The 15,224-nt window shown below is 40.0% G+C and overlaps 1 protein-coding gene across 2 annotated transcripts in view; it reads right to left on the bottom strand.

Moving 5' to 3' along the window:
* Window positions 1-15,224, bottom strand: part of LOC149545051 (RNA helicase, ATP-dependent, SK12/DOB1 protein) — a 343,786-nt gene that overhangs the window by 291,204 nt on the left and 37,358 nt on the right. For both annotated transcript variants that reach the window (XM_089795559.1, XM_089795557.1), the window contains exons 3-4: window positions 13,789-14,046; window positions 13,475-13,546 (exon numbers count right to left, since the gene is read on the bottom strand). In XM_089795559.1, coding sequence (XP_089651685.1) covers window positions 13,475-13,546; window positions 13,789-14,046 — 330 coding nt within the window. The remainder of the gene's footprint in view (window positions 1-13,474; window positions 13,547-13,788; window positions 14,047-15,224) is intronic.

The raw sequence follows: 15,224 nt of genomic DNA, 5'->3' as shown, positions 1-15,224 counted from the left end.
AGCGGTTCTCAATTTGTGCACTCGGCAGTTTCCATCCAGAGGATTAGGATTTCCGCCAAGAGTTTCGAGAAGCACACTAATTTCGTCAGGAAGGAGAAATTGCAACAAAAAAAAAAAAAGAGGGATTGAGATTGTTCCAGAAGTTACTGGCTACCTTCTAGGAGTGCTGGTGTAGTTGGATTGGCTACGACATGTTCTCTTACCTCCTCCGTGGGGTGAGATTGCATTTGTAACAGACAGAGGAAACCTATATAAGAAGAAATAAGTCATTTTTGCATGGAGTTAGCGGGCAAGCAAAAGCCGTGGAAGAGTCAGGTGGCAGCAAATATGGAGAAGAATTCAAGAGTTTTGGCATCAGGGATTCGAGTTGCAGGCCCTTCTGGTTCCAGTAGCAAGAAACAGAAGACCAAGGAGGAACTTACTTATCTCACTGTCCAATTTGAGAGTCTTAGTGGGAGCGAATGCCGAAAGTGGTGGCAGGAGACCCCGGAGGCAGACCAAATTAAACAGATTTTGATGCGGGTACAGGTGCATTGGGCCATCCAGCTTCCCATCTTTTCCATCAGGTTGTTCGAATCAGTATTGTGCACCATGATAAAGACATATAATGCCCGGACCAGAACGAGTACGTTCCTATACAAGCAGCATCAGATCGCAGTGTCTTTTAAACCTAGGGATTTCACTAGAGTTTTCGGCATCCCTGGCCCCGATGGGAGGAAAGTGGAAATCAAGAATCATAAACTGTCACGAGAACGGAAGGAGCATTGGATAGATCTAGTGTACAGGGACCTTACACCCATGGAGAGGGAGACAGCGGTTCAGGGGACAAAGTGTAGAGGACTTCGCAAGGACTTTATTCGGGAGGGTCATTGGCATTATATCATGGACGTCTTCAAGAGCAGGTTGACAGGCGCCACCCAAGCCTCAGATATCGCATTACCGCAGATTGTGTTTATGAATGGTATCATGCAGAGAGTGGTATATGATTGGGCCTCAGTGCTTGCCGACAGGATGGAGGAATTCATGACACTTCAGCACTGAACTTTTTTTATGCCGCACCATGCCATTGGGTTGTTTCTAGAGGCTGCCGCTAGCCAGATTCCAATGGATGCCTTTGAGGCTCCTCCAAGGGGCAAGTTGGCAGACGGGGAACCTCCCATATTTTACTGGCGACACTTAGATACAGGAGGATCAGCAACAGGTCACAAGAAAGTACTCCGCAGATTGGCTGCTCTCGGAGAGACAAATAGCGGACGGGAGGCCACTTCGATGAGTGACGGGGCTGAGTCTGTGGAAGAAGAGGTGAGCACATCGGCGGAAGTTGATGGTGAGGCAGTGGGTAGTGGGCCCACATTCTTTACCCCTCCTCAGCTGTCAACTTCGGCGCACTTGACTACCTTTTCGACAGTCATTCCGGCGTTCGGTCAGCACCATGCCCAGGTCCTTATGACTCCTCCAGCGGAGGTAGATGTCCCACGGACAATGACGAAGGTGGTCCCACAAGCAGTGACAGATGATGTCCCACGGACAATGACGGAGGTGGTCCCATAGGCAGTGACAGATGTTGTCCCACAGACAGTCGCCGAGTTATTGCCGACGGCTGTAGCGGAGGTGATTCCAGTTGTACCAGCAGATGTCACCGTCGCAGTCCCACCGAGAGCACAGTTGCCACCGCCAGAGTCTGAATTGCAGGTTCGGTTGGAGGTCATTGATTGTGATGCAGTGGTCACCATTTCATCATCTTTTTTAGCAGAGGCCGAGTCAGCCCAGCCAGTACCGAAGGAGAACATGGAGCTTGCGCAGTCCGATCAACCAGAGGTGATGGATAGAGCTAGTGAGTTTCTGAGGCAGCAGTTCCGACTCACTCCGGCAAAGCAGGGTCCGTCCATTCAGTCTCCTAGGCATTCAGGAACATCACCAGCAGTACCAAAGCCTCAGCTTCAGGAGGAAGGAATGCCACATGCCGTGGTTGCACCAACAGCAGAGAAGGCGGCACCGGATGTGGGCATGGCTCCCGCTAATGAGGAGGAGAACAGTGATACGGAATGGTCATTGGAGGCCTTTGCCAAGGAGGATGAAATGTCCCTTTTCTAATTTTATATGATATTTCAAGCCTCTAATCAGATCTTTAAGATCAAACAACCAATCTTTCAAAAATCCACCAATTTCTCAATAAACCCCAAATCGGGTATGCCGAAAATAGTGCCAAAAACTTCACAGCTTCACATATTATTTAGAAAATCTAAAAGTGGACATTCTTATAGAAATTTCAGCAACATAACAGCCTACAAAATGACATTTCCAAATCTGTATAACATTTACACAATAGCTCCCAAACGGAGGATAAAAACAATGCTCATCGGGCTCTCGAAAACAACATAGAATAGCCCGGAAACACCACAAAAACACTAATAATCTATCACATTAGTATAATCACGACCAAATAAATATATTCAGCTCTATTTTAACATCTAAAAGTCTGACATACAGCAGCAACCCAAACTGATATGAAATACTCAACTAGAAACACCAAACTCTTACAAAAAACACACCCGAAAACCCACAAATCTGCACTGTTCAGCACAAAGGCAAACTCTGCATGAGCATGCACATGGAATGGCTTCAAACTCCCGTCCTTAGCCTTTCTGGAAACCTGCAAACTCCCATTCTTGGGTCTCCTTCTCCACAAGTTTGGCAGCCTCGGAAGAATAACAAAGAAATGAGCAAAAATCCAGTTCAGGAATGAGCCCAAAATGCCTCCAAACCCCTTAAAAGAGGGCATAACCCTAACTCACGTCCAAGAGGGGTTAATAAAACATATTTTAATATTTATTAGTCCATTAGCTTCCAAAGATTATCCCCTTTTTCCGAAACTTCACCTTTTTGGGCCTGCCTACCTTAGAAAAGATTATTATTTTTAATTATTTGAAAAGGGACATGACAGAGGACTATGGGTCGGATGAGGACAGGTGTCGGGATTACCTCAGGACTATAAAGTCTGCATTGAAGAAGGGATACGATGTGGCAATTCAAGCCCTGACTTGGCGGAGGGAGTGGCACTTGATCAGAGCATATATCCGTGGGATTTGTCCTCGGCGATTTCATACTTGCTTTGTAGACAGGGGCTGGCCGGCGACGGAGACAGTTGAGATGTTGGCAGATTGGGCCACTAAGCCGGAGTTGGGACCCAGTGACACCCCTATGATGAAGCTAGCACATGAGATTGTGGGATTATACAAAGATGTTTACTATGGTCGTCGGCGTGCGGAGGTGGACAAGGTTGCAACAGAGAGATCATTGGCAGCTGAGACTGAGACTAGACAGAAGCTAGCCGCCGACTTGGCCGACCAGCAGGCAGCATGGGCTGTAGAGCAGGCAGCACTACTGGCAGATTTGGCAGCAGCGGTGCAGGAGAGGGACGTGGCTAAGCAAGGTACGGAGGTAGCGGTTCGAGATAAGGATGCGGCTGAGCACGAGATGCAGTTAGCTAGGAGGCAGGCCATGGATGCGGCGCTTCTTCTAAAGGAGGCCGTTGAAGTTAATTCTCAGATTCAGAGAGATCTCCGCATCAGGACAAAGCAGGTGTACGAGTTACATCACCAGTAGCACACTTCTAGCATGCCCCCTTCTCTCTAGTATTTCTTCTATGGTCTGTAAGTTGTCTCCTAATTTTGTTAGTCGTCAAGAGATGATTGTTTTTTTGGGGGGGATGGTGTTAGCAAACTGGATGGTTCCGAAGGTGTTGTCTATTTTGTAGCCGACGAGTAAATAGTTTGTAGCAGATGTAATATTGTGGCCGACGGACTCCTTCGGGAAGGTTCAGCGGTAGTATTTATAGCCCGTCTAGGATCTTTGTAAATCATCATTCATCTACTATTGCGAATATTATTCTGCTATTCTATTCCATTGTCTGTATGCATTGATTTCTTTACCAGTACGGTAAACAGATATTTCTGGTGTTCATTGTTTCAGTTTTGAGCTCTATTCTTGTTGCTTTTGATCATTACTAATTTCTGGGCTCTAAGTTTCGACATGATTTAGGTAATACTTTAAATTTGAAATTTTTATGTTCATATAATCAAAACTAAAAAGTAGGCATATATCATAGGATTGTATATTGCATTACTTACAAAAGGTGACCAACTAGACTAAGCAAGAAGCCTCCATAGGAATTTCAGGATGTCCTTCCCTCCCACCAACTTCGTATCCAAATTGGCCACCAAATCGACATAGCTGACCGGATCTGCCACCTTTGTGCCTTGGTTGAAGTTGAGGCTGAGATTCACTTTATCTTACGGTGCCCCACCTACTATGAGATAAGAGGGAGGTTTCAATACCTATTCAAAGAGTGCAGGTTTATTTCGTCTTTCTTCGGTTGCATAGACCAGCGGTGCCTTGAAGAGGCCATGTGGCTTTGCGATCTTACCTTATAGAATCTATTCCCTTTGGGCCAAACTTCTGATCAGCTTATCACTTCCTTTCTCTCATCCCCATCTCCTGCCCAGGGCACAAAGCATCCGCTTGATCCTCCAACTTCCAACCACACCAAGTTTGTGAGGCCTCATAGTGGTTTCACTCCTCAGTGACACTCTACTTCCAACTATACTATGAGACAGTCTAGGCCTCGCCCTCGCCCTTGATCTTATCCTTTGGTGCTGGACTTTTTCCCACCTAGAAAGGAATTGTAGTCTTCCTTTGTGGGTCCTTTGCTTTCTTATTTGTTCCTTTTCCGATCACTTTTTGGTGCACCTGCTATTGATTGTTGCCTTCCTTGTATGCTTTCAGTCCCTTAGACCCCTTTGTGGGTTCTTGTTGGGCAATAAAAAATTTATCTTATCTTATCTGTAATGTCCCTTTTTTGACAGGCACCAACTACTTGTTTTTTTTAGCCTTTAATTTTCCCCAAAGGCTAAAAAGGGAAGAAATAAAGGGGAAAAAATATATATTAGATTAATTACTTATAAGGTTATTAAAAATAAAATATTAAAAAGTAACCTTATATTTAATTAATTTAATATTAAAGTGACTAAAGTAATAAAATATCAAAAAGTCACTTAAAAGAATAAAGTAATAGATTATTCTAGAAGTTTCTTGAAGTTACTTATGAATTTTTTATAAGGAGCCTTTGGGGGGACATTTGAGACATCTTGAGTTGCATATTCATCTATTGTGCTGAGAGCCTTAGTGCTTGCATACTTGTCTGAGGGTTTGAAGACTCTAAGGTGCCAATTTCGGTTGTGTGATATCAACCCTAGTTGGGAGTGGAGGAATTGGTATTCAGCCAATTCATTTGTGATTAATTGGGAGATAATATTCAGTGATTTTTGGTCAACCCGTGCATCTAATTTTTGACATCAGTTGGCAAGGAGAAAGGTTTCAGTTTTCGCAGTGGATCAGAAAAAGCAAAGCGAAAAAGCAGAGTCGAAAAAGCAGAGCCAAAAAAGCAAAGCCAAAAAACATGTCATCTCAGCTACTTATTCCAGATTCTTTTGATATTTACATTTGGCAATTGTAGATGGATACATTTGACAAGTAATATATGTCTTTTTGTTACCAAAGTATTCAGTCATTGTGAACATTGAAGTATTGAAGGGAAATCAACTTAATTCAGCTGTTCAGTTTGAATGCCAAATGTTTGTAAAAACGTCTCATTGCATAATCATAGGATGCATACCAAGTGTTTGTGAAAATACCTCTTGGCTGCAGGTGTGCATTTTACATCAGAATTTCATGTACTTGCATTTGGAAAATAATAAAAAGAAGTTGCATATCACTTTGATTTCCAATTAGTTAGTTTGCAATCATTTGTATTCATCAATATCATTGGCATTCAAAAATCATAGCAAAACAACAAACATCAGCAAACTGAGGCTGCAAGGGAAGTGTTTGAAAAAATTCCTAAGGCAGAAAAATAGAGATAAAACTTCAAAAATTGTCAAAGTGCTATCAGAGCGGTTTCCTGCCAGCATGATTGGGTTATTTCAGATTGAATTCAATTATCAATATGGCTTTAACAAGAGACAAGGATTTGGAAGAAAGAATGCACAATGTAAAGAAGAAATTAGATTGTCCATTTCAGCGAACAAAGGACCTTCTAAAAACTTTGTAGGAGTTGGAAACTTATTTAAGCAAGTTTGATCAGTCAAGACCCGATGCTATGCAAACAGCTTTATCTCCAGCATTTGGTTCGTTGGTTAAGCTCTGATTATTGAGACATCATGATGAGGTAATAAGACTTACAGCTCTCTCTTGCATTAGTGAAATCATGAGGACAATAGCTGGCCTTAATTCTTATGACGATCAGATTATGAGAGGTACTTCATGCCATGGTAAAAAGCTTTGAAAAGTTGGACAACATCCAAGACCCCTATTTCACAAAGAGGGCAAGATTACTTGAAGTATTTGCAAGGTGTAGATTTGAAAATATTATGCTGGCAATAGGTTGTATTGATGATATTAGCAGGATGTTTAATACATCTAGGAAAATTATGGACAGGTTTCATCCCAGCAAGATATTGGCATCGATGCACTCCATCATGTTCACAATCTTGTTTGAGGAGGAGGATGAAATTTCTAAACTTTTGGCAGAAGACTTATGGTATGTTTGGACAAAAGAGAGGAATTTGTCACCTATGGCATGTACAGGGTTAAAGAGCCTGATTGATAGGCTTAAGGATCGTACCTTCCCTATGATAGGCAAAAACTTGTATGAGGAGTTTAACAGACATGCGGATTCAATACAGGGAGACATTAGCACATCTTCAGGTAATGGTTTGTCTACATCATCTTCACAGGCAGAAGGGGTTACAGATGTTGTGCAGGTTGAGCTAGTTGCATCAAAAGGTGATATCACAGGCACACCGGATTGCGTGATTGACACAAATAGTGATTCCAGTACAGTTGGGCTGGATGAAGTTACTGCAGTTGAGGATACTGTCATGTTTGAGGGTAGTACAGTTGTTCAAAAAGTGAGCATTCAGGGCTTTGCAAAAAATGAGTATCAAGCACAGTTGGATGCTTCTTCACATGAGATAGAGGCTAGTAGCTCTTCACTTGGTTTGGCAAGCCAGCTGAAGACAAGGGACAAGGATATTGTCGCGGCTTTATCTCATCATGACAGCATGCATGGATTGATTAAGAATCACATTTGGATGATTCAACTATAGGAGAGACAGAAAGGAGTCACAGTAGGTTCTTCTTGTGACAACTTACAGCTGATCAAGGAAGGCATGGAGGCAATAAAGGTAAGTTTCATACACCTACTTTCAGATCGCGATCATCTCCTTAATCTTGCAGGGATCTATTTAGATGCATTGAAGAAGGAGGAGGAGGAGGTTGACCGATTTTCTCATGAGTTGGAGGATACTCGGAATTCCTTGATGTATACTTAGTTGGCTCTCCAGGATTCTGAGAGACATGTGGACGAGCTTTGTCTTGAGGTGAGCTCAGTTCAGGAGTTAGCGCGTATAGCAGGGACTCAGTTTCCTTTTACAGTCGGGTCACATGTTGATGATGATATGAGTATGTCTAGCATTCACACTCCGGATTCAGAGATTATAGACAGGTGTGTGAAGTCAGTTGGTATTGATCACATTACTCAGGTGAGAAGTTTACTTGAATTGCCAGTTGGTTTCCGGTCATGGATTAGATGTTGGGATCCTTATCTTAGTACTTGGGATCGTTTTGACCGGAGATATCTATCACTCTTTGGTAGTAGTATCTGTTGCACCATCATCGACTTGATTAGTAGTTTACCAGGTGTAGTTCTCATCCATGCCAGCAGCTTGTTTGATGCTAGAATTAGTTTTTACACGCCTGTGTTGGGCATTGTTCATGTATCCAGTCGACCATTCTTGTTGGAATGGGTTGATGATCTCTCAGATATGATAGAATTTATAGAAGAGTCCCAGAATCTGATTATTACAGATGACACCCAGGGGGATGTTGTGGACAATTTTGAGGACTTAGTCTCCTTAGCAGTTACTTTTGATACGGAGGTTTTTGATATTGATGCTTCAGTCACTCCGTTTGATGATACGAGTTCAACAGTTGGTCTGCAAAATTTGGATGGCAGTATTACACATGATAGTTATTCTGAGGTTACTCCTTTGGACAGTGTACCAAGGGTAGAGTATAGAAGTTCGACCAATCAGCACAATCATGTGTCTAGTCAGCTGAGAGTTGGCGAGCGAGACATTTCTATTGCTTGCGAGCATTTCGATGTTGCTCGTCAGTTGTTAGCAGTTTATGGATGGGGTTCTCCTACTAGTGATGAGCAGGGAGGCAATTATCTTTCCTTGACAGAGATCCACTCTTTATAGGAGGCTATCCAAATTCTGAGACAGAATTATATGTAGTTGGTAGCCGAGAAAGATTATCTTATGGAGTGGGGCAGTACAACATATGACAAATTATTGGTCAAGGAAGATGAGGTGAGTGAGCTTGCTCAGAAGCTCGAGGTGACTTCTGAGTTTCTTGAGAGTACACAATTGGCTTTCGAGGAGTCACAATTTCATTTAGCTGAGGTGACCATGGAGTTAGAATGACTTCATTCTTTACCAGATTCTGTACAGTCACAGACCGTGGTGTCTGGTGATTCGAGGATGTCCATGGTCGAGGTTGATAAAGGCAGTGGAGATGAGGATATATCTGTCCACAACACTAGTATTGGCATATTTGGTTCGTTTCCACTAGAGGCAGGTTCAGCTGAGTTGGGCACTGGAGCTGAGCATTGTGGTATGTCTGAATTGGAGGGCACAGAGACTAGTGATGTTGTTGTTGATTCTGCGCCCTTGGCTATATCGTCCTCTGACTTAGCTGATGATCAGTCACAGTTGGTCGTATCAGGTCTGCAGGATGAGTCTTTGACTAGGATTGGTTCTTTTTACCGACATTATACTGCAGGATATGTTCATCGGTTTGCTTTTGATCCATGTGTTGAGGAGTTGATGGGAAACATGTTTGGTCTAGACTCTCGTTTTTGCTATCTACCGTGTAATGACTATTCACCATCAGCAGTGCATGGGTGTTATGGTTATGAAACAGTGGTCGGTGATCTACAGAGTTGTGTTAACTGCAGTAGATGTACAGTGTGTGGATTCTCTGTATTTGGTGCAGTTTCAAGTGGGAGTGGTCACCATTGTAGCAAAGTTGGAGTGTGCATTCCGCATAACACGGTGGGTCGTGTGGATGGTGTTTATTATGTTGACAGTTTGGGTGATCTACTCTACTTAGGGTCTGATACTTCAAGAGTTTGTGCCTCGTGGATTCCTGACTGTGGCAGTAGTGGATTTGGAGTTCAATTGCACAGTGATTCACGATTCGTTCATGGATTCCTCCTGGTTATATTTCAGAGGTTGTTGCAGGAGCCTACGTTGACTGACAGCAGTATAGTTCATGACTACATTTGGGATCCAGGTGGAGCGACTGGTTTGTTGTTCGGCCATTGCTTGGGGACAAGCAATTTCAAGAAGGGTGAACTATAATGTCCCTTTTTTGAGAGGCACCAGCTACTCTTTTTTTTAGCCTTTAATTTTCCCCGGAGGCTATAAAGGGAAGAAATAAAGGGGAAAAAATATATATTAGATTAATTACTTATAAGGTTATTAAAAATAAAATATTAAAAAGTAACCTTATATTTAATTAATTTAATCTTAAAGTGACTAAAGTAATAAAATATCAAAAAATCACTTAAAAGAATAAAGTAATAGATTATTCTAGAAGTTTCTTGAAGTTACTTATGAATTCTTTATAAGGAGCCTTTGGGGGGGCATTTGAGACATCTTGAGTTGCATATTCATCTATTGTGCTGAGAGCCTTAGTGCTTGCATACTTGCCTGAGGGTTTGAAGACTCTAAGGTGCCAATTTTGGTTGTGAGATATCAACTCTAGTTGGGAGTGGAGGAATTGGTATTCAGCCAATTCACTTGTGATTAATTGGGAGATAATATTCAGTGATTTTTGTTCAGCCTATGCATCTAATTTTTGACATCAGTTGGCAAGGAGAAAGGTTTCAATTTTCGCAGCAGATCCGAAAAAGCAAAGCGAAAAAGCAGAGCCGAAAAAGAAGTCCGAAAAAGCAGATCCGAAAAAGCAGTCCGAAAAAGCAAAGCCAAAAAACAGAGCCAACAAAACAGTTCGAAAAAGCAAATCCAAAAAAGCAGTCCGAAAAAGCAAATCCGAAAAAAGCAAAGCCAAAAAGCATGTCATCTCAGCTACTTATTCCAGGTTCTTTTGGTATTTACACTTGGCAATTGTAGATGGATACATTTGACAAGTAATATATGTCTTTTTGTTACCAAAGTATTCAGTCATTGTGAACATTGAAGTATTAAAGGGAAATCAACTTAATTCAGCTGTTCACTTTGTATGCCAAATGTTTGTAAAAACGTCTCATTGCATAGTCATAGGATGCATACCAAGTGTTTGTGAAAATACCTTTTGGCTGTAGGTGTGCATTTTACATCAGAATTTCATGTACTTGCATTTGAAAAATAATAAAAAGAACTTGCATATCACTTTGATTTCCAATTAGTTATTTTGCAATCATTTGTATTCATCAATATCATTGGCATTCAAAAATCATAGCAAAACAACAAACATCAACAAACTGAGGCTGCAAGGGAAGTGTTTGAAAAAATTCGTAAGGCAGAAAAACAGGGATAGAACTTAAAAAATTGTCGAGGCACTTTACATTATCTCAAAAATCCTTTAAAAATTTTATGAGCTAAATTCAGATCGCATTACCATAACTTGGCAAATTACATTAAATCCGAAGAAGGCAATCATATTAATTATTGAACAATGTAGATAATTTTTGTTCTCCAGATTCAGGATTGCATACTAGCTGAGTAGGATAGAGATCAAGATCTTCTTCTCTTCCTCCTTCAATTCAGTTTCATGGTTCCTCTACATTATTTTTTCATAACACAAATGCATTTTTTCTTGTGTCAACTGAGTTGTATTATAACTTCCTAGTTAACACATTATTGGAGGAATTGAACCAAACTACAAAAAATGGAAAATGTGCACTTCAAACAAGACATAAGATAAGTTCAACATGTCACCTATGAACATGCAGTCTTCATTTTCTGTGCATAAGAAGATTCGTACAAGTTTAGTCAATCAAAAGGTAAACCTAAAACTTCACTCTTGATATGTTTCTGTGCTTGCCCAGATCTTAAAGCTGCAGTCTTCAACACTTAGCTTTTGTATATATTATAGTTGAAAATCTTGGACTCACCTTGGTCTTGGCAGATCAAAATATTGGGCTTGGACTCAGACTCGGAAAAGACTCAGCAAAAGAAAAAACCATGGTTTTCATAAAAACAAAAAGAAAACAATGCATTTAGAGAACATAAGACCCATAATTGATACATTACATGGCATATGAATCGCAAACACTCTATATTAGTTTCAAACTTTAAAGTTTAAAATGTATAACAGCAGCATAAGGTTTATAAATGTTTACAAAGTTGGATATAATTAGATGTCCAAATGTGAAAAACAGCAAACTAAAGATGCAAAGAGCAATGAATGGAATATAAACTCGGCATAAGTTTAAAAATGCTTACAAAATTAGCTATAATGATATGTCCAAATTAGATATCATGATTGTTCAACATCTCCACACCCTAAAATGTAATGTTCCTGTCATAAAATAATTAATTAATCAAACCTTTGTTCATGGGCCAATCGATTTAGTATATCTCAGACCCATTTTTATTTTATTGTTTCCATAGGTGTCACTGTCGGCTATCTTTGTAAACCCTCGGGAAGTTTCTCCAAAGGGTATTTAAGCATGACATGTAAGTAGTAGTTGGTATGCGATTTGGTTTATTATTCTTTGTACTACAAATTCCCATTGGGATTCTCTGTTATTTGCCATTTCAGAAGTGAAAGATCTTCGCTATTTAGCTTTCCAATTTCGGTGGGATTCAACCCTCACCTATTCCATCTCTGTATCACTTGTTCGGATCTGGCAAATCCATGCACCATGGATTGCAAAACACTTATGCTAGCATTAATTGGCATATTGACAAATATATTGTTCTAGCATCTAGTTTGTAGCTCAATCCGCACATACCGTACAGCCCACTGCAAATTCCACAACCTAACTGCAACAACACAATGTACGGCCATACCGTACTGCTGACTCATCACCTACCATACGGCTGCAACTTCACTTCCTATACAGCTACCAGGAAATCCCCACCATACACTACTCTTCCCCTCACCTGGCACACACTCCATTTTCCCGTACAGACATCTCCCCTCCTCACCGTACGGACCCTCTGTACACCATACACTCTCTATGCTTTTGCTACCATACAGACACAACAATCACCATATGGTTTCCAACTCTACCATACGGCCTCCCCATTGTGCATAATCTGCCCAAATACTTGATAGGCATTTTCAAAGTAGAATGTGTTGGAGGTTTTGACTCAATTGGAAGGGAAACAAAACACTACATAAAACCCTGTTATGACCTAGAGCAAACAGAAAATGAATTTAAAAGATTTTTAAAAAAACACTTTATAAACTGAATGAGCATGTTTTCTAGTCGGTACAAGTCCTTGTTTCAGACTCGTGAGTCTCGATGCCTGACTCATGTGAGTCCTTGCTGCAGACTAACGAGTCTTGATGTCTGACTTGTGCAAGTCCATGCCTCAAACTCGCGAGTCAAACAGAGTGACTCACCTGGGCTAGACTCGCAAGTCCATGGCGAGACAACATGGCTCACCATTGGACTCATGAGTCCAGCCGAGTCCATCGTGAGTCCGACAATTGTTTAAACTACTATATATTAACAAACATCATGATCAGCGGTGCACCTATTCCTCAAGCACAAATGAACACTAACTAAACCCTCTGTTTTATACTAATTTAAGGGAAAGAGGGAAGGGAAAAAAACAGTTCTTTAGCACATTTGTAGATGGAAAACAAAATTACCATAGAGTTGGCATAACCCTGATAAAAAGTAGCATCAGTTGAAAAATACAAGATGTAACTTTTTGGAATTTCAGGAATCAGTTTTTCCTTGGATTGAAAATTGAAAATGAAAATATTGGATGGCCTTCACTATCAGTGTTTTTGGTTGACTTTTCCATACCAATGGTATATCGAGAAGATAACTAACAAAAAAGTATCCAAAACTAAACATACAAGAGAACTGAAAGAGTTAAATGCATGTCACAAAATTCCAACAAAAAACAATAACAGGGTAGTCATAGGTATTCAAGCAAACATTAGGCTGCAGTATGATAATAAATGCTTAAACTAACTGCACCACAAAACCCATTCTCTTCCATACAAAGACATATTATATGCACACAGTATGCAACAAATACAAAACAGAAGCTCAAAGGCTGTCATTACCTATGTTGAAACCTGAAAACTTACACTTTCTGTTTCGAGAATATTATAAAGCTGAATTGAAAAAATAAGTATAGAGATCGATAATAATACTAACCCTTTTATTTTTGGAAACAGCTGCAATTTGGGAATGACGTTCATCGACTTTGATTCTTGAGCGTGCAAATGCCTGCAAACGTTGATTGGTCACATGAATTTGTGTAGTCATAATTATGCAACAATATAACTTACAAAACAAAGGATTACAGCCTACCATTAAAGTTTATGCAATGACCTAACCCAGTTGCAAAAAACAGTAACTGTCTATCCTTAAAGTTCATGCAATGGCCTAGCCCAGTTACAAGAAAGTATGACCATGTACTCCTATATGGTACATATTAAAAAGTTGCTACTACAAACAGAAATATTCACCTTAGGGGCGCCAATATCCAACCCATTTTTAAATCCTGGTGGGATTGTCTGCATAGAACCACCTTTAATTATTTCAAGCACCCAATCCCCATTAGATGCACCATCTGGAAGACCTCTTTCTGAATTCTGGGTTTCTTCAAAGCCTCCAGGAAGAAATGGTCGGCTATTTGTGTTCCCTCTTACAAAGTCCTCTGGGGCTCCAGGCCGACGCAAAACAGATGATGAATCTTGTGTTCTTTCTATGTCTCTCACTTCAATCTGATTGTAACCATATTAGAAAGCATATAAGAAGTCCAAAACAAATGATGCTACAGCTATTTCCAACAACGCATATAAACCAAACCAATCAATGTACCATAAAGGGAAGTAACATTTCCACATAAGCATCATATTTTGCAAGCAGTAAAGATAACATCTCAAATTTCAAGCATATATATCACATGTTACATTGTTATCCGGGAAATAGTAAGTTTATCAACCAATTACATATTTTCTGGCATTCAGCCCAAGCTATTAAGTCAAATGATGACAACATGATGTTGATAAGAAAGCATTTTTTTAAAGCATTGTACAGTTATTCCTCAATTTTGACATGATTCAAGATGAAATGACAAAATAACATCATTTTCTGATACAAAACAATAGGAACTATATCGTTTAAAGAGAAAAATTTCAATCTAATTAAAGGAAAAATTGGCTGAAGAGGCCCAGATATAAGAAACTAGTGGATAAATTATCAACTACTTTGAGTTTGAAATAGAACTTGACCACCAATTGTGTAAAAAAATCTATGGTTCATTTTTTTTTATAAAGGGTTTTACGAGGGCCCCATAAACTTATACAGAGTCAGAGATACTATGACCACTCAGCTTTACAAACCAAAAATTTAAGTAGGAAGTATATTCTATAATATCAGATAATAACCCTCTAGATTAAAAGAGAGAAATCAATATAGCCCCGTGATTGATAATTTCTTAATCCAATATTTAGGTAAATAGATCAACTGTAGATCACACTACTAGATTTATTTAATGAAATATAGCAGCGGAAAACTAGAAAAGCAAAACATAATCATGCACAATTCATATGCTTTTCAATCAGTTCATCATTCAAAATAACTACAGATTTTACAAGAACTCCCAGTACATGAGAAAATGGCTCTGAAACGCGTTAGAAACAAAACAGTGACCCTAGAATATACCTGGTACAGCTCCCTTCTTGTTTGCTATTAATTGTTGTAAACTTTCTCCTTTCTGCCTATTGAAAATCAGAAATCTCTTCTCCTATTCTCTCTCTCACAATGTCCTTCTTAAGAAAGATAATTGAATCTTATCCTAACCCTTAGCTTCCTTTTATAATAGTAGTTAGGAAAAGTAGAGCCCTACTTGAAGTCTACTTCCATAAAGTAGAGTCCCACTTGAAGTCCATGAAGTAGA

The sequence above is a fragment of the Cupressus sempervirens genome, chromosome 8 (assembly GCF_028749045.1).
Source record: "Cupressus sempervirens isolate cs-2001-9-10 chromosome 8, ASM2874904v1, whole genome shotgun sequence".
Taxonomy (NCBI): Eukaryota; Viridiplantae; Streptophyta; class Pinopsida; order Cupressales; family Cupressaceae; genus Cupressus; species Cupressus sempervirens.
This window is presented reverse-complemented; position numbering and strand designations above follow the sequence as displayed.